This window comes from Salvia miltiorrhiza, chromosome 4, assembly GCF_028751815.1.
Source record: "Salvia miltiorrhiza cultivar Shanhuang (shh) chromosome 4, IMPLAD_Smil_shh, whole genome shotgun sequence".
In the NCBI taxonomy this organism is placed as follows: Eukaryota; Viridiplantae; Streptophyta; class Magnoliopsida; order Lamiales; family Lamiaceae; genus Salvia; species Salvia miltiorrhiza.
Window position 1 is genome coordinate 35,719,905 of NC_080390.1, and position 23,874 is coordinate 35,743,778.

General features: G+C 34.8%; 1 protein-coding gene and 1 pseudogene across 1 annotated transcript; one reads left to right on the top strand and one right to left on the bottom strand.

Moving 5' to 3' along the window:
• Positions 1 to 3,915: 3,915 nt before the first annotated feature.
• On the top strand, positions 3,916 to 6,008 carry LOC131021355 (uncharacterized; annotated as a pseudogene).
• Positions 6,009 to 15,962: 9,954 nt separating this feature from the next.
• LOC131021356 (uncharacterized) lies at positions 15,963 to 18,392 on the bottom strand. The gene has a single exon (XM_057950516.1). The coding sequence runs from the start codon at positions 18,124 to 18,126 to the stop codon at positions 16,126 to 16,128; it is 2,001 nt and encodes a 666-aa protein (XP_057806499.1). The 5' UTR covers positions 18,127 to 18,392; the 3' UTR covers positions 15,963 to 16,125.
• Between the last annotated feature and the right edge of the window lie 5,482 nt (positions 18,393 to 23,874).

The following is a 23,874-nucleotide window of genomic DNA, read 5'->3' on the forward strand; positions in this document are numbered from 1 at the left end:
AAATTAGGGGGTCTCATTGGAGCAGTCCCCTATATATATAGGGGCGTGCTCCAGTGAGACCCCCTATTTTTCGTGTAACATGAGTACAATGAATAAGACATATAATACTAATGAACAAAACGTATGTCTAATGAACAAGATGTATATACTGATGAAAAATAAAATTTAAAAAATTCGTAATGAATAAGACATATATACTTATGAACAGGGCCATATATACTGATGAACAATGCAGTATATCCTGATGAATAACAAAATTTAAAATATTCTGCTCCCTCCAGGTTCGAACCCTGCGACAAAAAACACCCTCCAGATACAATATCAGCCATATGATTGATAAAATAAACGCACCAGATCGTGCCCTAGATCTCACTAAAATTAGGGGGTCTTATTGGAGCGGTCCCCTATATATATATATAGAGAGAGAGAGATGGAGAGATTCAAATAAAAATTATTAAATTAATTAGACATTCGATCATTAAAATTTACGGTGCATGCATATTTTATTGGCTGAATGCATCACTTGAGTTCGAATTCTGGAGGAAGTGAAAATTTAATTTAATTTTTTATGAGCGCATTAATTAATTTTAATGATGGATGCATTATGTATTAATTTTTACAACAAATACATTAATTGTAAACTTATAATAGTTCTCACGTTATCACAAAAAAATATAACTTCCACTCGAACCACGCCCTATTTTTAGATTGGGTAATGTATGACACTACAAAAAAACATATGATTACCGGCGGCGTTTGCCGTCGGTAATTGTGGGGCAGCCGCCGGCAAAACAACTACCGGCGGCGTATCGCCGCCGGTAAATTTTTTGTCGGTAACACAATTACCGGCGGCAAAAAACACCGCCAGTAATTACCGGCGGGTGTTACCGCCGTTATAATGTGTCGGTGAACGGCGAAAACTGCCGGCATATTACCGGTGGCATTTTTGCCGCCGGCAATCTTCACCGGAGGGCGGCGGTGTTTTCCTGCCGGATACTGATTCCATTACCGGCGGCACTATGCCGCCGGTAATTGTTTTTGAAATTTAATTAATTATTTTTATTTATTTATTTATTTTTATTTATTTATTTCATAAGTTAGACGAACTTCTCAGTCGGTCACCCATCTGAGTTGTGCTCTAAGTCAAGCACGCTTAACTTTGAAGTTCCTTTCGAATGGTCACCAATACAGAACACTCGTATTATTGATATATATATAGTACCTATTAATTCATTTAAAGTCTAATTCAATATACAAAATCATATATTCATAACCTTATAATATATCGAGATGGTATCCATGAGATGCTGTTAATTACGGATCGAACTCGTTTTTGTCTTTATTTTTATGTCGCAAAAGTATTTATTTATTATTTTATTTTATTTTAAATCAATCTAGTTTATACACCATAAGTATTTTAATTTGATAATTGTATTTTGAATTTATTTCCATACGTCCTTATTTTTATAAAAAAAAGGGAGATAATATGTTATAAGATAAGTAATTTGAATTTATTTCCATTCGTCGTTATTTTGAATTTATTACTTTGTTACGAAGTAAGTGTAATGTTGTTTGAAAACATGAAATTAATAGTTGCTCAACATAACATAAATGTAAAAAAAAAGTGCAAGTGTAATTTTGTTTCAAAACATAGTTCAAAGGGGACTGACAGCGGCGGTGGCGGTGGACTGACGGCGGCGGCGGCTGGGGGTGGGGCAAGGTGGCGACTGGGGGTGGGAGGCGCGACAGGGAGGGGGAGAGGGGGGGGGGGGGTTGAGGGGAAAAGAGGATCTATGCGTGAAAAGGGGATCTGGGTACTGATATTTAATTGCAGAATTACCGGCGGCATTTTGCCGCCGGTAATGTGCATATGTATTTAAATTTAAATTTAAATTAAATTATTTTATAATTACCGGCGGCGAGAATGCCGTCGGTAATGCCGCCGGTAAATAATACAAACGACCCGCCTTATTTTGCCGTCGTTGGGCAGCCGATAATTGCCGACGAGAAATTCGCCGCCGGTAATTTTGCCGGTATTTCGACGTTTTTTTGTAGTGTGAAAATACAGTTTTCATGAATTTTAAATTATCTAAAATCTCACACATCACATCCAATGGTAAAAGTTATAACAAAAAAATAATGTTGTCCCTTATTCTTCATTACCACGAATCCTAGGGTTTTTTTAGGTTTTTTTTTTTTAATAAAATCGCAATTTAACGAATCCAAACATAAATTATACACGATCGATTCAAACATGATCTCATCTATTGCAGTACAATTATATATATATCTCAAATTCTCATTTTCTTAAGCTCTCATTGATGACATACAAAAGGGAGGTTGTCATTCGCCGGCCGGCAACCTACCACACGGTAGCATATATATTTAATTTTCCGTCAAACCATGTATGTTTTTTTCCCCTAATAATGGAATAATTTGAGAATTTAAATTATAGTTTAATAATGAAAATAAAATTAAAAAACTCTCAAAAATAGGTAGGAAGTTCTTTTGTGAAAGTCTCAAAAATGAAAAGTAGGAAGTTCTTTCGTGGACGGGATGAGTATTATTATTTTATCTTGACAGACATCAACATTAAAAAAAAATAAAAAAAAATGAAATACTACCTACCATTCAGCCACTGTACCGTTCATTCAACAATGTTTTTTACATATTTCTTACACAATTGTACTTGTGTAAGAAAATTGTAAAACTTTTAACAAAAAATAATGATAATCCATCAACATTTAAGGGCTTATTAGGAAGTTCACTATAATTTGGGCATAGGATCAATTCTTTTTATAAAGATGAGCATTTTTAATTACAACATAATAATAGGAAAAAAATTTATCTATTAATACTAATAAACAATATATATTTTATAGGGTAATTGGTGTATAAATACATGAACTTTATTGACTTTTTGGTATTTAACATGAACTTTAAATCTTAGTTACAGATACATGAACTTTTAAACTTATGCAATTTTTAACTCGTTTTTTATTTTTTTACATATTAAAGTTGAATTGGAAAGCCTGCATCTTAACGTGGGCAATTTCTTGCTATAAAAATTAATTTTCACTGTTCAATTTTTGGCCTGTTTTTTATATTTTGAATTTCTGAATATGGCTTTTGAATGACAAAATTGGCTTTCTGAAATTCCAAATCTTCAAGAAGAAATTGGGTTTCTAAATTTGTGAAATTTGTAGACAAGTTTTATCATTCACTTTCATATTTTAATTTTGGGTTATTTTCCTCTAACCAAAAACGACGTCGTCGTATCTTAGCACTGAATTCTCCACGTCAAGATTCAACCAGGCCAAGTTATCTTTAATTTAGAAAAAATGAAAAATGAGTCAAAAATTAAATAAGTTTAAAGTTCATGTATTTATAATTATGTTTTAAAGTTAATATATTTATAACTAAAATTTAAAATTTTTGTAAATACTTTTTTTTTGTTTTTGAGCATTAAGTTTTTGTTAAATACTAAAAATGGGTAAAGTTCATGTATTTATACAACAATTACCGTATTTTATATTCAACGCACTTTTTATATTAGCATGTATTTGGGCTAATCATAAAAGAAGAAACGCCTGGAGCAGGATTAATAGAAACATAGTAAAACAGGAATGATTCTGTGCTATGGTGACTCGAAGAAATCAGGTCAATCTCAACTTTTTCAAACGGACAACCTCTCGTTAATGAGGGTCGGGTTTTTTGTTCTTTTATACGTCGGGTCGGGTTGGGTTTGGGCGGGTGGGTGGGTGGGTGTAGTTGGAGTTTTTGCGAATGTTTTTTGTTGGATAAACCCTAATTTTTAACAGACGACTGATTCATTTCAAAAATAAATGAGGTGCGTAGCGTCCACGTTTGGCTCCTCTATAAAAGAAAGCTTCACACATTAGCCTAACAAATTCACGCAGTCACCCCTTGTTCACAAACGCAACCAGTCTCTAACAAATCATGGCTTCTCTTCTCGTCGGGCCACCTGAAATCTACGCACAATCGTCGTCCTCCGCCGCCACCGATGATGTACACATCAGAACTATGGTCTCAAATTTCCGCCGGAATTCTCTATTCGGTTACTGGCCTGAAATGGCCCCCACCGAAAATATTTGTCCGACGTTTCTATCGACGGGCAACCCCTGTCTGGATTTCTTCTTCCATGTCGTCCCCGACACGCCGCCGGAAACCTTGATCAACCGCCTGCGGCTCGCGTGGGCTCACGACCCATTGAAGGCTCTGAAGCTTGTCTGCAATCTCCGAGGGGTCAGAGGCACCGGAAAATCTGACAAAGAAGGATTCTACACAGCCGCGCTGTGGCTGCACCATCGCCACCCCAAAACCCTAGCCGCCAACGTAGCTGCTTTCACGGATTTCGGCTACTTAAAAGATTTGCTGGAGATCCTTTTCCGGATCCTAGAAGGGCCCAAGGCGCGACAATCGGCGAAAGAGATGGGGGAGAAGTGGAAAGTTTGGAAATGGGCCAAGGCGGAGTGGGTGCGTGTAAAAAAGGAGATGAGGAATTGTGGTACAACACCAAATCCACATTTGTTTACGACGAAGCAAATTTTGAAGGCTCAGTTGATGGAGAGTAGGAGAAATCTGGAAACGGGGCAAACCCGCCAAGAGAAGAGGCTGAAGATGGCCAAGAGGGCTGTGAAGATGTATAATGAGGATCCCAATTTCAAGTTGTTGCACGACCAAGTCTCAGATCTCTTCGCGCAGCGGTTGAGATCGGATATGGAGATGCTGAAATCGGGGGATCTGAACAAGATCAGCCTCGCCGCGAAATGGTGCCCCTCTCTGGATTCGTCGTTCGACAGAATAACCCTGCTGTGTGAAACCATAGCGAAGAAGGTGTTTCCGAGGGCGGAATATGCAGAGTATCAAGGCGTGGAGGAGGCGCATTACGCGTATCGCGTGAGGGATAGGCTGAGGAAGGAGGTGCTGGTGCCGCTGCGGAAGCGGAAGCGGCACAACGGAGGCAATTATTCATACAAGAGAGTGGCGTCTGTGGCTATGAAGACCAACTGCCAAAACTTTTACGTGCACGACGGGGAAAAGTTTAGCGAGTACCTTGATAGAGTGAGGTCCGGCGAGGCCAAGATCGCAGCTGGTGCGTTGCTCCCTCATGAGATGACCGCCGCCTTCGCCTCTCGGAATGAAGATAGCCTAGCCGCCAAAGTGTCGGAGCTTCAGTGGAAGAGGATGGTGGAGGACATGGCGAAGAAGGGGAAACTGAGCAATTGCCTTGCAGTCTCTGATGTTTCCCGTGCGAGGTTGAATGGCTTCCCGATGGAGGCGTCAGTGGCACTCGGAGTTCTGGTGTCGGAGCTGAGCGAAGAGCCGTGGAAGGGAAAGCTCATCACTTTCAACAAAACCCCACAGCTCCACATACTCAAGGGAGATAGCTTGCAGGGGAAGGTGAATTTGGTGAGACGACATATGCAGACGCCGTGGTTAGGGAACACCAGTGATTTGCAGAAGGTGTTTGATGTGATACTGCAAGTGGCGGAGAAGGGGAAGTTGAAGGCGGAGGAGATGATAAAGAGGCTGTTTGTGTTCAGCGATATGGAATTCGACAACGCGTCGCTGAATCCGTGGGAGACGGATTATGAGGCCATCGTGAGGAAGTTTAGAGAGAAGGGATATGGAGAATGCGTGCCGGAGATTGTGTTTTGGAATTTGAAGGATTGAAAGGCGACGCCGGTGCCGGCGAACCAGCCGGGGGTGGCGCTGGTGAGCGGCTACTCCAAGAATTTGATGACTTTGTTTCTTGAAGAGGGCGGAGTAATGGATCCGGTGGCGGTGATGGAAGCCGCAATTTCTGGGGAAGAGTATAACAAACTGGTTGTTTTAGATTGATTCAATTACTATATGCTAGTAAAAGATATCCCGTCTTTTATCAAAGCCTGGAAATGCTATTTACTTATTTTGAAACATAAATTTATAAAATATATAAATTATATTCATTAAGATTTTTTATATCCTTATGTTGAACATCAGTGCATGTTAATACCCATTTATCGAGCTAATTAGTTGTTAAACAAGATCATAATTTTTAGTATTTTTAAAACGAGGACTTGTGTTACAAATTTAAAAATGAGGATTATAACTTTGATTGTTAACATTTACAATCCTAATTTGAGCCCATAATCAATTATTTGGACTATTGATAACACCTAAAGCCCCGTTGCAGACTTGGACGTGCCATGTCACCTTTTTGCTATTTTTTTTTTTTTTACTTTTTTGTATTATCAAATTTTTGCACATTTTAGCCTAAAATAAATTTTTAATTAAAATTTATTCATTTTCAGTTAGAATTTTCTAATTAGAACTGATTAATTAATTTAACTAAAATATAAATAAATAAATAAGAAGAGAATGAGCACTATATTGAAATATAAATATTATTTGAAAAGATTTCTTTATATTATTACTGACACAATTTAACATAATTGATGTGTCAAATAAATATTAAGTGTATTTAAAAAAAAAATGTAATTTCAAAGAAAGAAAAATTTTAATTAAATTTTTATTTTAGGTTGAAATATACAACAAAACTGATAATACAAAAAAAAAAGAAAAAAAAAAGAGGCATAAAGGTGACATGGCATGGCCACATCAGAAACAGGCTTTAGGTGTATGTCACAAAAAGCTAAAATAATTGATTTTGTGCTTGAAATAATAGTGTAAATGTAAAAAATAGAAGTTATAGTCATTATTTTCAAATTTCGTAATTTATAATGTTCTTTCTGAAAACACTGAAAATTACGATCTTGTTTTAATAATTAACTCTGCATTTATCACTAATGGTTGATTGGGGATGAGATTCAGTATCCCACAATATTATGTGTCTCACTATGTCCCACTCTTATAACTATTATTTTAATAATAATTTTTATAAAAATAAAATTTATTATATATAATACTAAGAATTATACTCCATAATTTTTAAATTTATCAACCTATTATTAACTAATAAAAGTAAAATTAAATGATAAAAATAATTATATACCCTAATTAAATGGAATAGACCCTAGTTAATAATCATAAAATAAAATTAAATTAAAGCATACACAGAAAATAAACAAACTTGAAAATGGGACACAAAGTACGACATCAAATATATTGCACAAAAAAAATTATGGTAAATTAAATCTCAATCTGTTCGACTCGCAATGACCGAGCATGTCAAGAATTAGTGTATTTATCGCTAATGCATTATGCATGACTCGCATTGATAGAGCGAAATTCGCTATTCGAGTAAATCATAACAACATGATGAAGTTTCAAATTTACTAAGTAAGGCCAACTATATCATTTCAAACTCAAAATGCTTAGCTTTTATAATTTTCTTTTATAGTGTATATTTTTTGTTTTTAGATTTTGGAGGTGGGTAAAAGCTATGATCATATTAACATTTACAACATACAACATATATAAATAATTATTCCAATTTCTTATAAAAGAAAATTTATGTCAAGTACTAATGCATTTTCTACTATAATTCGATGACTTTTTTACCCTGGTATCAAGCTGATCCTAGCTTTCGATTATTTCTATTTATTTTGCATCTGTTATTACCTCCATGACAGAGAGTGACATGTAAACTTAACTAGTTTATACACATGCACATTGTATTATTCATAATTAAATTTTAATAAAAATAATTAAAAATTTACATTAATAAATTTATTAAAAATTTAAAAATATCACAATAAAATAATATTCTTTCCTTCCACAAAAGAATTATCTACCTTTTATTTTTGGGACGTCTACAAAAGAACTTATTACCTATTTTTTAACTATATCCCACCATTTACCTTATTTTTCTCTTTTTCACAACTCTCAATATTAATTACAACACATTTTCACTACTCGAATACAATCAACATCATTTTCTCCACTCTCAAGATACTCAAAAATATTTATTTATTTTAAAATTTGTGACACTCTCAAGTTCTTTCGTGAACGGAGGAAATACGATATTACAAGATAAATCTCCACACATTATACTAACTTCAAAATAAAATTACAATTGAGAATTTTTATTATGCATTTATTTAGTGTATCTATATTCTTTACATTACATGTGGATTAATGGTCTCACAATCAAAATATAAAAAGACTTAGCCATCAATTTTAAAGAGAATTTTAATTTATGATAAAAAAGACAATTTTGTCATTTTTTTGTGTGGGAAAATTTAGTAGACAAATTTGAAGAGCAATTACTTTACTCACAAAATTGTAATTTTAATAAAATAGGTGGACTTGTAGCAAAAAGATGTCTGAAAAGTGGAGAATCCATGCCAGCATCCCTTGACGTAGAACCATGATGAGTTTATTGAAATAGTAATAAAAACATAAGATTTTAGGGCAATGTACTGACCGAATTCCTCTGCCCTTGCATTAGAGTTCCAAATGAGTTTATTGAAATAGTACTAAAAAAACATAAGAAATATATGGAAGATTAATTATCTAGAACTTTCGTTCTCATAATCTGCAAGAATAAACACAGATGGAAAATACCATATAAGTACTTGAGAAGTTTATAGAAGTAGAAGCAGATTGTGAATTGCATAGTAGTATGACAGAACTAAAAAAAATCAAATAAACTGAAACAAATCAGGAAACAGGGTGAATTGAATTCAAGAAGCTCATATTTAAGATGGGTTTTCACATCTAGACGTTTTCGCAATTGACCAATGGCAAAAGGCAACATAATTTTCTTTGCTTTATGATATCATAATCTAAATAATTCACAAGATCTCAATTCAAACATGTACCAACATCAAACTGTGAGCAATGTGAAATCAGAGATATCAATCAGAATTTACATGAGTCATCTTCATCGAGATTGACTCCCATTTTCCTTCCAAACTCATACTTCACATTTAAGTTAAAAAGCTAGCGTTCAATTCCTCACACACATGCACTTAATTACATAATCATTCATCACATACAAAATTTTACTTACAGAAAATACAAACAGAAGACACACCCATACATGTGTAAAAAAATAATACATATAATTTTCGTAATTTGATAAAATCAACTGGAGCTCTGTTTGTGAATTTATGGATGTGTACTGAGACAATGAACATCACTTTTGTTGAAATAGAAAAGCAAATAGGTAAGAAAAATAAGAAATCAATTGTTGTTGCATGTTTTGAGATGGTGACTTCGACGGTCGTGGGATTCGGTTGTCCGGTGGCAGAGGACAGACCGCTGCAGCTGATAGCTGCTTGCTAACGGTTCACAAAAAATGGAGCGAGATTGGAGGCGAAGACGGTAGGACGTTATTGTTGCCGTCGGATTTATTTAAGAGAGAAGTAATTGAGGCTGTCGAGAAATGGGATCCAATGCAGTCCAAGCCAAGAAGAAACGGGGGACTCCAGCGCTACATGTGCAACAACAATCCATGGTCGTTTACAGAAAGGGAAAAGAGAAAATAGGGAGGCACGTTGACCATCCGGCCAAGGGAACAAAGGAAAGGGAGAAGATGGTGGACGGTGGTGCTGTTTGAAGGAGAGAGGGCAGCTGATATACGGAGAGGATCTCCAGGAAGGAAGAAATTAATAGAGAGAGAGAGAGATTGCATTACCTTTCTTGGGAAGGGGAAAGGACGTATAGGGTTTGTGAAATAATAGATGGCTTCATTATGACGGGAAAATTTTGGGATACAACTCTCCTTTAGTATAATAGATAGATTGTGGTTTTCTATAATTTAAAGTATAAAACTAATAAGATCTTTGAAATCCATAATTCATACAATATTGCATACCTTTCTCCATGATAGGATTCGATATGGTTGGTTTTCACAACGTGTTTCTCTTCCTTGACGTTTGTTTTATGTTCTCTCTGTGTAATTGATGGCTAGGGTTAAAGAGATATACTTTAAGTGAGGAAGACGACCAAATTATGTATGCGTTAATTGGCTTTTTAATTTCCCTGAACAAGACTCTTATCATTCCCCATCAAATAATATTTACCAATTAATTATCGCTCTAATCTCCCCTCCAAAAAAATATAGCTCTAATAGGTCCAATTAATAACTTAATCTTAAAACAAAAACTTGAGTACAATCAAGTGTATTGTACAATTAGGTTGATCGCACCCATAATAATGTTATTTATATGGTTCGGGTCAAAATGCGAGTCAGAGTTTAAGTGTGGGTGCAACCTGATTTTACACAAAGACCACCTCTATTCTTAAAATTATTAACATATTCACAAGGTTACAAATTATATCGTTTCAATATATATGTTCAATTAATAATTTACTCTTAAAATTATTAAAACACTGACAAGGCTGTCAACTACTATAAATTTGGACTTTTTATACAGCCGTATAACTACAATTTTATATATATAAAGTCATAGTCTATTCGTATAAACTTGTGTCTTTTTTTTTTGAATCTATACTATATTAAAAAGGGTGTTTTCAATTTGAAATTAATTTTAAATTAATTTCAAAATTGAGTGGCAATTTTGTAAATATAATAAAATCGATGGATTATGTTTAAATTATATATTTTTCTTTTTATTTTCATTTTCTTTAACTTCTTATTTGTTGTTACATTTCTTTCCAAAATTGTGAAATTCGATTAATTATAAAATATTTAATATGCATATCAAATTAAAGATCACGATAAGAGCTTTAATATAATAGTATATTTTATGAAAATATTTAATTTAAAATATAAAAATATATTTTTTTTAAATATTAAAGTTTTATAAATTTCTCTCTCATCTCTCATCTATTTTTAATAAATATATTTTTAATTCTTTTTAATTAGTATTTTATTTTTAATTTTTTAACTTATTTTTTTATTTTTGTTTTACATAATATCAAATTTTATAATGAGTTAATACATGAGAGTGCCCACTTTTTTTGTAGTAAAATTAAAATTTACCCACTCAAATAAAAACTTAAAAAAATACCCACTTTTTTGTAAAAAAATTATCCACTTTTTGTGTTAAATGACTAAACTACCCTTAAGATTAAAATTTTAAAAAAAATCACTACCCCTGCCCTGCCCACCCCACCGAGACCCCCCCCCCAGCCACCCCCCAAGCCAAAAAAATATTTTTTTTTACTTCCCGTGCCCGGTTCTACCCCCAGACCTCCGACCCCACCTACCCCCACCCCCCCAACCCACCCCCCAAGCCAACAAAAAAAAAATTACTCCCCCTGCCCGGTTCTACCCACAGACCCCCAAACCCCACCTACCCCCACCCACCCCCCAAGCCCAAAAAAAATTTTACTTCTGCATCCCACTGCCCTGACCCCCCCCCCCCCCCTCCCGGCCACCCACCCACAAGCCAATTTTTTTTTTTGTGAATTTAAACTTTAAAAACTCAAATTCACAACTACTTGAATTCACAATTAAAATATATTTCGATTGTGAATTAAATTCTGGTTGTGAATTCGACTGGTTGTGAATTCACAACAAAAAAATTATTGTTGTAAATTAAATTTTGGTTGTGAATTTACATTCAAAAAAGCTTGAATTCACAACTGGTTGTGAATTAAATTTTGGTTTGGAATTCGATTAGTTGTGAATTCACAACCAAAAAATTTTGGTTGTGAATTCTACTGGTTGTGAATTAATTTACAACAAAAAAGCTCGAATTCACAACCAAAAAATTCCGGTTGTGAATTAAATTTTAGTTGTGAATTCGATTGGTTGTAAATTCACAACCAAAAAATTCTGGTTGTGAATTAAGTTTTGGTTGTAAATTCTACTGGTTGTGAATTTATAACCAAAAAAGCTCGAATTCACAACTAGTTGTGAATTCACAATCAAAAAATTCGATTGTGAATTAAATTTTGGTTGTGAATTCACAACTAAAAAATTTTGGTTGTGAATTCGATTGGTAAAATTTTTATTTTTATTTTTGGCTTGGGGGTGGGGGGGTGGGGCAGGGCAGGAGAGGAGAGGAGTAAAAAAAATTGTTTTTTTTTTGCTTGGGGTGGGTGGTCGGGGGGAGGGGGCGGGGGAGATGGGAGGAATAATATTTTTTTTTTGGCTTTGGTTGGTTGGTGGGTGGGGGTGGGTGGGGTGGGGTGGGGAACTGGGGGTAGACAGGGCAGGGTGAGTAAAAGATTTTTTTTTTTACTTGGGGGTGGGAGGGGAGGGGGGTAGGGTGGGTGGTTGGGGGGTCACGGTGGGGTAAGCGGGGCAAGGCAAGGGGAATATTTTTTTTTTGACTTAGGGGTGGGTGGGGTGGGAGGTCTGGGGGTGGGTTACGTGGGTATGATAAGGGAAATCAAAAAGACAAAAAAAATTAAAAAAAATTGCTTGTGGGGTGAGGGTAGGGCGGGTATGGCAAGAGAAGTAAAAAAAGAAAAAGAAAAATTGGCTTGGGGGTGCGGGGTAGGGTGGGTGGTTGGGGGTCGCGGTGGGGTAGGCGGGGCAGGGCAGGGGGAGTAAAAAATAATTTGGCGGGGTGGGTTGGGGGAGGGGGGGGTCTGGGGGTAGGGCTGTAAACGAGCCGAGCCGAGCCGAATACAAGCAGGCTCGAGCTCGGCTCGTTTAAATATTCGGGTGTTCGAGCTCGGCTCGAGCTCGATTCGAGCTTTTATCTTGATGATCGAGCTCGGCTCGTCACCCACATACTAAGCTCGAGCTCGGTTCGAGTTCGGCTCGGATGATGCTCGATAATGTCGAATTCGAGCTTGAGCTCGAGCTCGACTCGTTAGATGTTCGTATATATGATGTTCAAGCTCGAATTTGTTATAAATTTAAGAAAATCTTCTTAATTAATATGTTATTCGAGTTCGAGTTCGACTCGTTTAAGGCTCGTGTACTAACTCGATTGAAGGCTCGACTGAAGGTTCGTGAACAGGCTCGCGAACATGTTCGCGAACAATCGAATTCGAACATGTTCGCGAGCTCAACGAGCCGAGCACTGCCAGGCTCGAGCTCGGCTCGATAAAAATTTCGAGCTCGAAATCAGGCTCGAGCTCGGCTCGTTTATTATCGAATCGAGCTCCGAACGAGCTTTTTTCGAGCCGAATCTCGAATAGCTCGCGAGTAGCTCTGTTCATTTACAGCCCTATCTGGGGGTGGGTATGGCAGGGGAAGTAATAAAAAAATGGCTTGAGGGGAGGGTGGGCAAGGTAGGGCCGCAGGGGGAATACAAGATTTTTTTTTTTTAATATAAGGGTAAAGGGTAAAATGGTAAGTGTGGGTATTTTTTTAAAGATTTTTATTTTAGTGGGTAATTTTTAAGTTTACTAAAAGAATTTGGCTATTTTTAAAATCCACTCTTTTATAATTGTGAATTCTTTCTTTTTTTATTTTTTCAATATTCAATTCAAATATAATCAATTAAAATTATTTTTTTATTATATTTATAAGTATAATAATTGAATTAGTATTAATTTTATATAAATATAAAAATAAAAAATATTTTCTCGTGCATTGCACGGATGCAAATGTTAGTTGTAATTAATGTATGGGCATCTTTTTTGATATAAAAGTCAATACTAAAGATGTCATAAAATCGTAGTGTATGAGAGATTTTTTGAATATTTTATCTACAGTTTATCCGCGACTGTATATATTTTATCACATCACAAGTTTGTCTAAATCTATATATCTATATATAATATAAAAGATGAGTATAACGCAAACTTTTTCTCACCAAAATTTCTCTCTCTTTATTTTTCTTTTTGTAGATCATCAATTTTGATTTATAAAAAATATTCAATATGCATGTTAAATTAAAGATAATGACGGTATCTTTAATTTCATATAAAAATTATAAAAAATAAATTTAAAATCAATAAGTTATTATAGTTTAAAGTCATAAATTTTTTTTTTCTCTCTCCTCCTTCTTCTCTCCTCTATCATATCCTCTTTCATTTCTCATTTTTTTAAATGGCTTGTTGACGGCTAGTGGCGTGAGATGAATAATTTTGGGCGGCGAGCGACCTTTTCAGGATTCTCCCACTATTTTATGCATGAACATAACAATACTAATTTTTTTTCAAAGTCTAATAGCTTTAAAATGTTTAATCAATGTTATTAATTTTGAAAAACCTAAAATAAATGAAAACTAATTCATTATTAAATTATAAAGAATGCTAAAAAAACATTAAAATTTTTGAAAATCCTAAATAACGAACAAGCCTCTGAAATTTGTGTCTTTTGAGCACAAGCCGCCGGCTTTTCAAGGGGACGCGGCTTGTGCTAAAAAAACACAAATTTCAGCGGCTTGTTGATTAAATCTAATTGTTTACATTTCAGTAATACTTATTTAATTTTATAATTATAAAAAACCTAAAAAACGTTATTATTTTATGCGTAATACAGCCACGGTTCTAAACAAACATGTTTCAATAGCAAATAATCGCCACAAAAAAAAGCTCAATTTATACGAATTAACATACTTAAAATACATAAAATATGCTCAAAGAGATTCGATGCTTACTTGGTTTGAAGAATAAGTCATGGAGTATGCCTTGAAGCCGGAAATTCTTGAAGCCGCGAATGAACTCTTGAAGCAGCAAAAAAATCGCAAAGGCGTGAGCACTCAAAATATAACTTGCAAAATAGATATTGGTTTGAATGAGTGGGGCGGCTCTTGTATATTTAGCCTAAAAATTAATTGAAGGCGTGAGAATCTTGCCTTAAAAACCCGTGATTTTCAAAAGCCGTGAATTCCTCTTGTTTATTTGGGTCAAAATCTTGTTTCCAAAACCTGCGAGCCGTCCAATCTATCTCAAAAGGCGTCAGATTCTCATTTTTTGGTTCCAATGTGGATTACACTTGTTTATTTGTTGTGAATTATTTCCAATATACTATATCTAATACTTAAAGTCGTGAATTATTTCGAATATATCTATTTAATTATTTATATAAATATCATCATTTTCGGTTTTTCATATGTATTTTTTTAGAATATATATATATATATAAAATAAATACGAAATGAGGGCACGTTTGTGTGTTATAAAATATTAATACGAAAGCCAAAAAATTCATATTTATGTATATTGTGAACAAAAAAAAAATTCTTTTACAAGCGGCTAAGGTTTATCGGAGGCTTGTTAGCCCGTTGCCTTTAGAATTTTTTTTTTGTTCACAATATACATAAATATGAATTTTTTTGGCCTTCGTATTAATATTTTATAACACACAAATGTGCCCTCATTCTTTCAAACGTAGGGTTTTTGATTTTTTATTAGGGTTACAAAGTGACATGGCTTTACAATAATTGCACATTTATTAGATTTTGTGCATTTTTAACTACATATCTTACACATTTTCTTGCATAATTAATGTACTTGTGTAAGAAAAGTGTAAGAACTTTTACAAAAAACCATGCAAACCTATCAACATTAATTGTGCTTTGGGTAGTTTTATAAGACACATTATATGAGTGGCTAGTTTTATAAGACATATTATGAATATGGGTACTTTAAATTCCCCCTCCAAAGATTATGTGTTTTTTTTTTCCACAAACTCACTTTATACTTTAAACATCATTCATAATTTCATACTCAATATTTATAAAGTATCCACTCTTTATTTTTATAATTTGGTGGGCCCAACATTACCCTTCAACACTAAAATCATATATTCCCACTATTTTATTAATATCGGTGCCCTCCACTCCATTACACACTTTTTATAGACGGATGAAGTATCTAATTTGTCATTTGTGTTTGTCATAATATATATCTAATTTATTTTTGGTAAGATTGTTACTCATAATAAAGTGTGATTCTTAGTCCATTCAAAATACATTCAATTATTTTATTAAATACGAATCATTTAAAAATAGATACATTTTATGAGAACGAAGGGAGTATTCTACGTCACACTTTCAGAGGGAAATGGTTGATTTTCTCTGCTTCATCTTCATTTTATTGTACAGATAAGAGGTGAACTCAGTCGTGCTCAAAATAAAGTGATGAATCGTGTTTCCATATCCCAAACACAAAGAAACGAGAACACATAATTCATGATTAAAATCCATCAAAATCGAAGAACTAGAGGAAGAAAACTAAAAAGCATTGAATAATCAAATTCCTCGCACTGCAAAGAAAGATCCAAACTCATGTTTTTTAAATTTTATATATACATATCTCAAACTCACATCCTATCTATCAATCCAGCACAACTAGCTTCTCATATTCCTTACCAGCAATCGCAGCTTCCATCACCGCCACCGGATCCATCATTCCACCCTCTTCAAGAAATATCTTCATCAAATTCTTCGAGAAGCCGCTCACCAGCGCCACCCCCGGCTGGTTTGCGGGCACCGGCGTCGCCCTCGAATCCCTCAAATTCCAAAACACAATCTCCGGCACACATTCTCCGTATCCCTTCTTTCTGTACTTCCTCACGATCGCCTCATAATCCGTCTCCCACGGATTCATCGAAGCCTGATCGAATTCCATGTCACTAAACACAAACAGCCTCTTTATCATCTCCTCCGCCTTCAACTTCCCCTTCACGGCCACTTTCAGTATCACATCAAACACCTTCTGGAAATCTGTGTTCCCTCCCCACTCCATTCTCCTAACAAACCCAGTCTTCTCTTTCAAGCTTTCCCCTCTCACTCTCTGGAGCTGAGGGTTTGCGCTGAAGGTGATTAGCTTCCCCTTCCATGGCTCCTCGCTCAGCTCCGACACCAGAACTCCGAGTGCCACCGAAACCTCCATTGGGATTCCATACATACTCCCAGAAACATCACAGATTGCAAGGCAATTGCTCAATTTCCCAACCTTGGCCATGTCCTCCACCATTCTCTTCCACTGAAGCTCCGCGACTTCACCGCCGTCTTCGTCATTCAACGACGCGATTATCTCATGAGGAAGCAATGCGCCTGCAGCGATCTTGGCTTTGCCGGACTTCGCTTTCTCTAGATACCCCTTGAACCTTTCTTCATCATGCTTGAAGAATTTACTCTTGTATGTTTTCATAGCCACAGACGCCACTCTGTTGTAAGGCAGAGAGCCCCAATCGTTGGCTCCAATGTAAACCTCCGGCAGCTCCAGCGCCTTCCGCAGCGGTACGAGCACCTCCTTCCTCAAACGATCCCTCACGCGATACGCGTAATGCGCCTCCTCCACGTCTTCATACTCTGCATATTCCGCCCTCGGAAACACCTTCTTCGCGATGGTTTCACACAGCAGGGTTATTTTGTCGAACGACGAATCCAGAGAGGGGCACCATTTCGCGGCGAGGCTGATTTTGTTCAACTTCCCCAATTTCAGCATCTCCATATCCGATCTCAACCGCTGTGCGAAGAGATCGGACACGCGATCGTGCAGGAACTGGAAATTAGCGTCCTCATTAAACCTCTCTACCACCTTCTTCGCTCTCTCGATCCTCTTCTCTTCAGGGGTGGATTTCTTTGCACCGTGTAACGGCGCCGTATCTGTTGAGGATCTGAGGCCTCTTGGGAATCTGACGCCTCTTTTCCTCCCCTTGTGAATTCCAGATTTCCCCTTGTGCGTCCGAGATTTCCAGAGCTCTCCCATCTCTTTCGCCAATTTCCGCGCCTCGGCCCCTTCCAGAACGCGGAAGAGGATCTCCAGCAGATCCTTATAATAGCCAAAATCGGCGAAAGCGGCCGCGTTGCCGGCGAGGGTTTTGGGGTGGTGCTCGTGTAGCCACAGCGCGGCGGTGTAGAAACCTTCTTTATCGGATTTGCCGGTGCCTTTGACTCCGCGGAGATTACAAACGAGCTTCAGAGCCTTGAGCGGGTCTTGATCCCACGCGAGCTTGAGGCGGTTGGTGAGGGATTCCGGCGGCGTGTCTGGGACGATATGGCAGAAGAAATCCAAACACGGATTTCCTGTCGATAAAAACGTCGGAGATCGATTTTCCGTCAGTCCCCTCAGAGGGGGTACGTAGGTTGCTGCTTTGTTAAATTCTGCGATCATAAGGTCGACGAATGCATTGCCCGTGCCGGAGACGTCGGCGGAGGCGGTGATGTCAGCTGCCATGGCGACGTCGGAGGAGGCGGTGATGTCAGCTGCCATGGCGACGTCGGCGGAGGCGGTGATGTCGGCTGCCGTGGCTACGTCGAAGGCTGTGGGGGTGGATTTGGGTGGTTTTTGGTAGATTTCCGGTGGTCCGACGAGAAGAGCGGCAGCCATGATTGTGAGAAGGGAGGGGGTTTTAGAAGTTATCTGTCTCTGCAGATGTGTAGCACTGTAGAAGGGTTTTTGACATTTCTAAGAGCATCCACTATGGACTTAAATTTTGGGGTAGTTGTCTATGTGGCATGGGTAGTGCCATAGTGGAGGAAGAAAAATGGGGTAGCAAAATGGCAAGGGGTAGCAAGATTGCTACCCAGGTACTACTGCAACGCGGGCCCCACAGGAGAGCCGAGCAAACGCGCGAGTGGCTGCACATGCCCGACCAGAGCGCACAGATGGAGCGCGTGTGGTGCATGCGCCCACTGTGCGCCTGAGATTCACGGCTTTGATCTTTGTTTTTGCCCTTCTATTCCTTTTTGTTTTTGATTTTTCTTTATTTCAAAAAATCTGATGCTTGCTTCAATATTGTACTGTTTGCAACATTTCCAAAAGATTGCCATTTGCAATTTATTTTTGTTCAAATACTACCGTTTGCAATATTTCCAAAATATTACCATTTGCAATTTATTACTTTGTTGGTTATTTATTTATTATTTTGTTTTATTTTACCTTTTTGCCTAAATTTTGTAGCTTTTGATTCACTTCATCTATGAATTACATTAAATTAGCCTTTTCACTAGCTCGTGTCCTTTGTTTGCTTAAAATTTTATTCATTCTTATTTGTTTTTATCTCTTCTTTTATTTTATTTTTTGTTTTACGTTACTTTTTTCCATTAATTTTATATGTTTGTGGTTGCATTTAATAAAATAAAACTGTAATGTTATAAATTGTAACCTTTTTTTTCCTTTATTTTCGTTTATTGTTTTTTTGTTTTTTTTTTACTTATTTACAATTTTAGTTGTCTATTGTACCAATTTCCTTTTCAATAATACAGACGTTTGTATTTTAAATTTTTAGCATAATTATATTAATTTTACAATTATATTTTATTATTAAAAAAATTAATTTATTCATGTATTTATATTAGTTTTACTAAATATAAAATATAATACAAAAATTAAAATACATAAGTATATATATATATATATTATATTGTGGTAAAGTAGTAATTATTATAGTGGGGTCCATGAATAGTTAAATATGAGGTAGTGTTGTAGTGGGAGAAATATGAGGTAGTAAAAAAATGAGGTAGTTGTTGATGTGACGCGTATGTGGCACCACTATGGGGTAGCACCATAGTGGACGCTCTAATGCGAAAGCAGCAAGAATATATAGCATAGGCAATACGTGGAGGCCACGCAGAAGACAATATATTTTTTATTTTCTTTTCTTTCACTAAAAAAGAAAACCGCCTCCAATATTTTCTAAAATAGGCATTTAGAAATAAAAAAATCGAAATTTGAGGCTAAAAACGAAAAAGAAAAAAAAGAATAACAAGTATCGATATTCAAACAAAAATAACAAATATGCATTTGTTTTCCTACCGAAAAAAAGGAAGGAGATATGGAATTTGTTTTATTTTATTAATAAAAAGAAGAGAGAAGATATGGTAATGTGATTAATTAGTTTTATACTTTTGCCAAATCAGCATTTTGGTCATGGTAAAAAGTTTTTTTTTTTTTTTTTGAAGTTGGTCATGGTAAAAAGTTATTTACATAGCTTTTTTTAGTGTAAAATATCCATCATTGTGTGTGTTTTAACTAGAATACTTGCGATGAGACTATGATTGGTACGATGGAATGAAATGAGGGTGGAATAGAATGGAAGTTAAAATGAAGATGAGAATAGAATGATAAATCTTAAGTGATTTATATGCTTGATATGTACAAATAATACCAAAGAAATGAAATTGTGATTCTTTATTTGATTTCATTCTTATGATTCATAGCTAGAAATAAAGTTTATGAATGGAATTAAATTATTTTATTTTACTAAATTATCTTTTACATAACTTTGAAAGAATAAAAATTATAAATATAATTGAGCAGATAAATATTTTATTGATGTATTTCATGAAGAAAATTTGCAAAAGTTTAAATTAAAATGGTAATTTTGTGGATGTTAATATATACTAGAATCTTATCATATTTGATTATGTAATGTGTTGCATCAATTTCAATTCATATTAGACTATTGTTTATATAAAATTGATAATATTTTATTTTTATTTTACAATTAAAAAATTATTCAAAAAGATACTTTTTATATTTTGAATAATAATAATAATAATAATAATAATAATAATAATAATAATAATAATAATAATAATAATAATAATAATAATAATAATAATAATAATAATGTGTGTTTCATACAAATATACAAGTCAAAACTTAAATTTAGATAGATTAAAAATGGAATGGAATGGCTAATAATTCACAATCTATCACACAACAATCTATCATTGTTCTTTTTTTTAAAATATAAATTACAAGTATCTATAAAAACAAAATTGCTCTAAATAATCACAAGTTATGAGTTGGTATAGTGGATAAGACCTTATTTTTTCTTTCAAAGGTCAAGAGTTCAAATCCTATTGGCAATCTACCCGCGGGTAACGGATATCCGCAAAAACCTGAACCTATTAAGGGTGGGTTTGGATACCATTTGATATCCACAGATCGTTTCGTGGTTGCAATTCACTATCCATTTAGTTCGTGAGTACGGGTTTGGATACTTACTATCCATACCCGCGAAACCCGTTTACCCGCGAAAAATACCCGTGAATTACTCGTCAAATATCCACAAAAAATTCCATAAAATATGGGCTTTGAATATATATATTTTGAGATTATGGGCTAACATATTATATCTTAAAATAGGCCCAAACAGAAACTGAACTAAGGCCCAAATTCTAATAGTCTAATTTAAATTTGAATTTTGTTGAGCAATTATAGAATTTTGTTGGATTTTATATTTTATTTCATGAATTTGAATTTAAACATTGTTCTTTGTGGATTTCAATATATGAATTTGAACTATGTTATTTGTGTTGATTTTTTTTTTTCTATTAAATTTGTTGTAAATTTATATTTAAATTTTGTTTCGTGAGTATCCGGCGGATAGTGGGTATCCGGCTAATAGCGGGTGACAGATACCCGTCGGATAGCGGGTTCGTGGATACCCGACGGGTAGCGGGTATCCGCGGGTAGTGGGTTTGGATATCATTTGATATCCATGGATAGTTTCGTGGTTAAAAATCACTATCCATTTAGTTCGTGGGTATGGGTATAGATAGTCACTATCCGTACACGTCGTACCCGATTGCCATCCCTAATTGATCGGTTTGTAAATCGGACCGGTCAGTCGGTTAACCGGTCCATTAACCGATTTGATTACCGGTTAGGAAAAGAACCCTTAATCGGTTCCGATTAACCGATAAACATCAAACCGGACCGATTACCAACCCTAGCTAATACCATGGTAGGTGGAAGGAATGATGATTTCCATGGATGGAGGAATGATGATTCCAAATGGAATGGTGATTCCTACAAAAGAAAATATATCAAATGAATGGAAGAATGATGATTCCAAATGGAATGGTGATTCCTATAAAAAAAATATATCAAATGAATGGAAGCAAGGTAGAAATCATCATTCCATTCTCACCTCATACCAATCACCTCCTAATAGTTTTCAACAATATAAAGCACAAGAGACGTTTTGGCACAACAACAAAAAATGTTAGTTTGATCCGAAAAATATTAGTTTTGGTGCAATAAATATATTAATTTACTTCTGTAATTTATAAAAAATAAAAAATATTAGTCTAATTCTATATAGACTTAATTTTTAAACCCACTATAAACAATTTTTTAAGCATTTTTTTTTCTCACTTATACTCTCTCCGTCTCACTTATATTTGCACATTTACTTTTGGCACGAAAATTAAGAATAAAGGATTAAGAGTGTATAATGGATATAACCCACTTATTTTATATATGTAGAGAAGATAAGAATCACTAAAAAGAAAAGTGTACCAAGATAAGTGAAACGAGTCAAGTATATAGTTATTTCATAAATAAAAGTAAAACTAATGCCCTAGTGCAACGGATATGAAATCTACCTTGCTTTTTAGAGGCTTGGGATAATGAGATCTTTCATAAAATAAAATAAACTTTTTTGTTCATTTTAAATAACATATTTTAATTATAAATATGACTTTTTTGAATACTCCTTCCTTAAAAATATGCATAATTTGAAACAACACGAATTTAAAGAAATTCTGTAAAATATAGTGTGAGTGGAGAAATAGTCCCACATTGATTGTGACGTTTAGTGAGAGAATTATTATTATAAATGGACTATGCATGTTTTTATAGGACAGACGGAAAAGATAAACTATAAATATTTTTATGGGACGAAGGGAGTATTTCCGCCCAATTTAGTATCCATTTGAAAGTAACACAAATTTTAATAAAGTGATTGAGGTGTGTTGTGAGTGAAATAAGGATCCTACCTTTTATGTGAGTGTTAAATGAATTAAAGTGGAGTAAGAATCCTACCTATTTTTGCTAAAAATAAAAATGGATATAAACGAAAATATGGATACTAAAAGGTGGGATGGAGGGAGTATGACTTTTGGTCATAATGAATTAACCTTTTATCATAACAAGCATATAGAATTACTTCATAGCAAATATGACTTTTTTCTAATATAAAATATAATTTTTGTTAATAGTATGATTTTTCATAATACAAGTATATTGAATTACTTAATGGCAAATACTAGTAAATATGATATTACTTATATGTAGGGGTGTAATTGAACTGAGCCGAACCGAATAGTGATGTGCTCAAGTTTTGTTTATTTAGTATCGAGTCGAATCTCGAACTTTATTTATCGAATACTTTGATGCCCACGAGCTTAATCGAACCTACAAAAATTTTATAAATTTATATTTATATTCAAAATATTGATTATTTTCTTTTGAATATAAATTATTTCATTCAAAATAATAAATAAATTAATTATTTTATTATAACAAATCGAGTGAATTAGATTTTTAGTACAATTATTATAAATTTTAGCATATAAATATAAGTTATACTTACTAATGATTTTTATAATTTCAAGCTGAATCACTTAACAAATTTGTTCACGAGCTAACAAGCTGAATACTACCAAGTTCAAGTTTGATTTATTTATTTATCAAAGTTAACTAAACAAACTTGAACGAGCTTTTTTCGAGCCGAACTTCGAAGAATTTGAGAATTTTGTTCTATTTTTATGTCTTATTTTGCATATGTTTTATTTTCTGCGTAATATATGGATGCATTTGAGTACACAAATTTACACAAGTGAATGCTTGTGTGGTTTCTTCGATTTCATAAAAAATACAATAAATTCTCTATAAATTAATAACTTTGAAATCTAAGATTATTATTGATAAATTAGTAATATATTAATAAATTATTAACTTTTTAGAGTGTTTTCTTCATTTCAGAAATAATAATTTTAAATAATGTGTAAAAATAAATTAGAGATAATATTTAAATGGGTTAAGTACCAAATTCCCTCTATCGATAGCGCGTCCTTATCGCGTACAGGACCCTATAGTCAGGGTTAAAGTTGTTTACTACCTCAACGTGGCAAAATCGCACCAAATATCCCCCCGCTACTTAATGGACGTTAACACCGTTAGAAAAAAAAAATCTCTCTCTCTCTCAATTCCGGCCAGATCTCTCTGTGACGCCGGAATTGAACCTAAACTCAACTGCAGCATGTAGTTTCCGGCCAGATCTCCCTCCGCCCGCCGCCTCAAATAAATCACACTAACACACACGTCCTCGCATGCTCACCT

Bases quoted from the DNA above. Each gene is read 5' to 3' on its own strand.
- LOC131021356 (XM_057950516.1), bottom strand. From the start codon at position 18,126: ATGGCTGCCGCTCTTCTCGTCGGACCACCGGAAATCTACCAAAAACCA.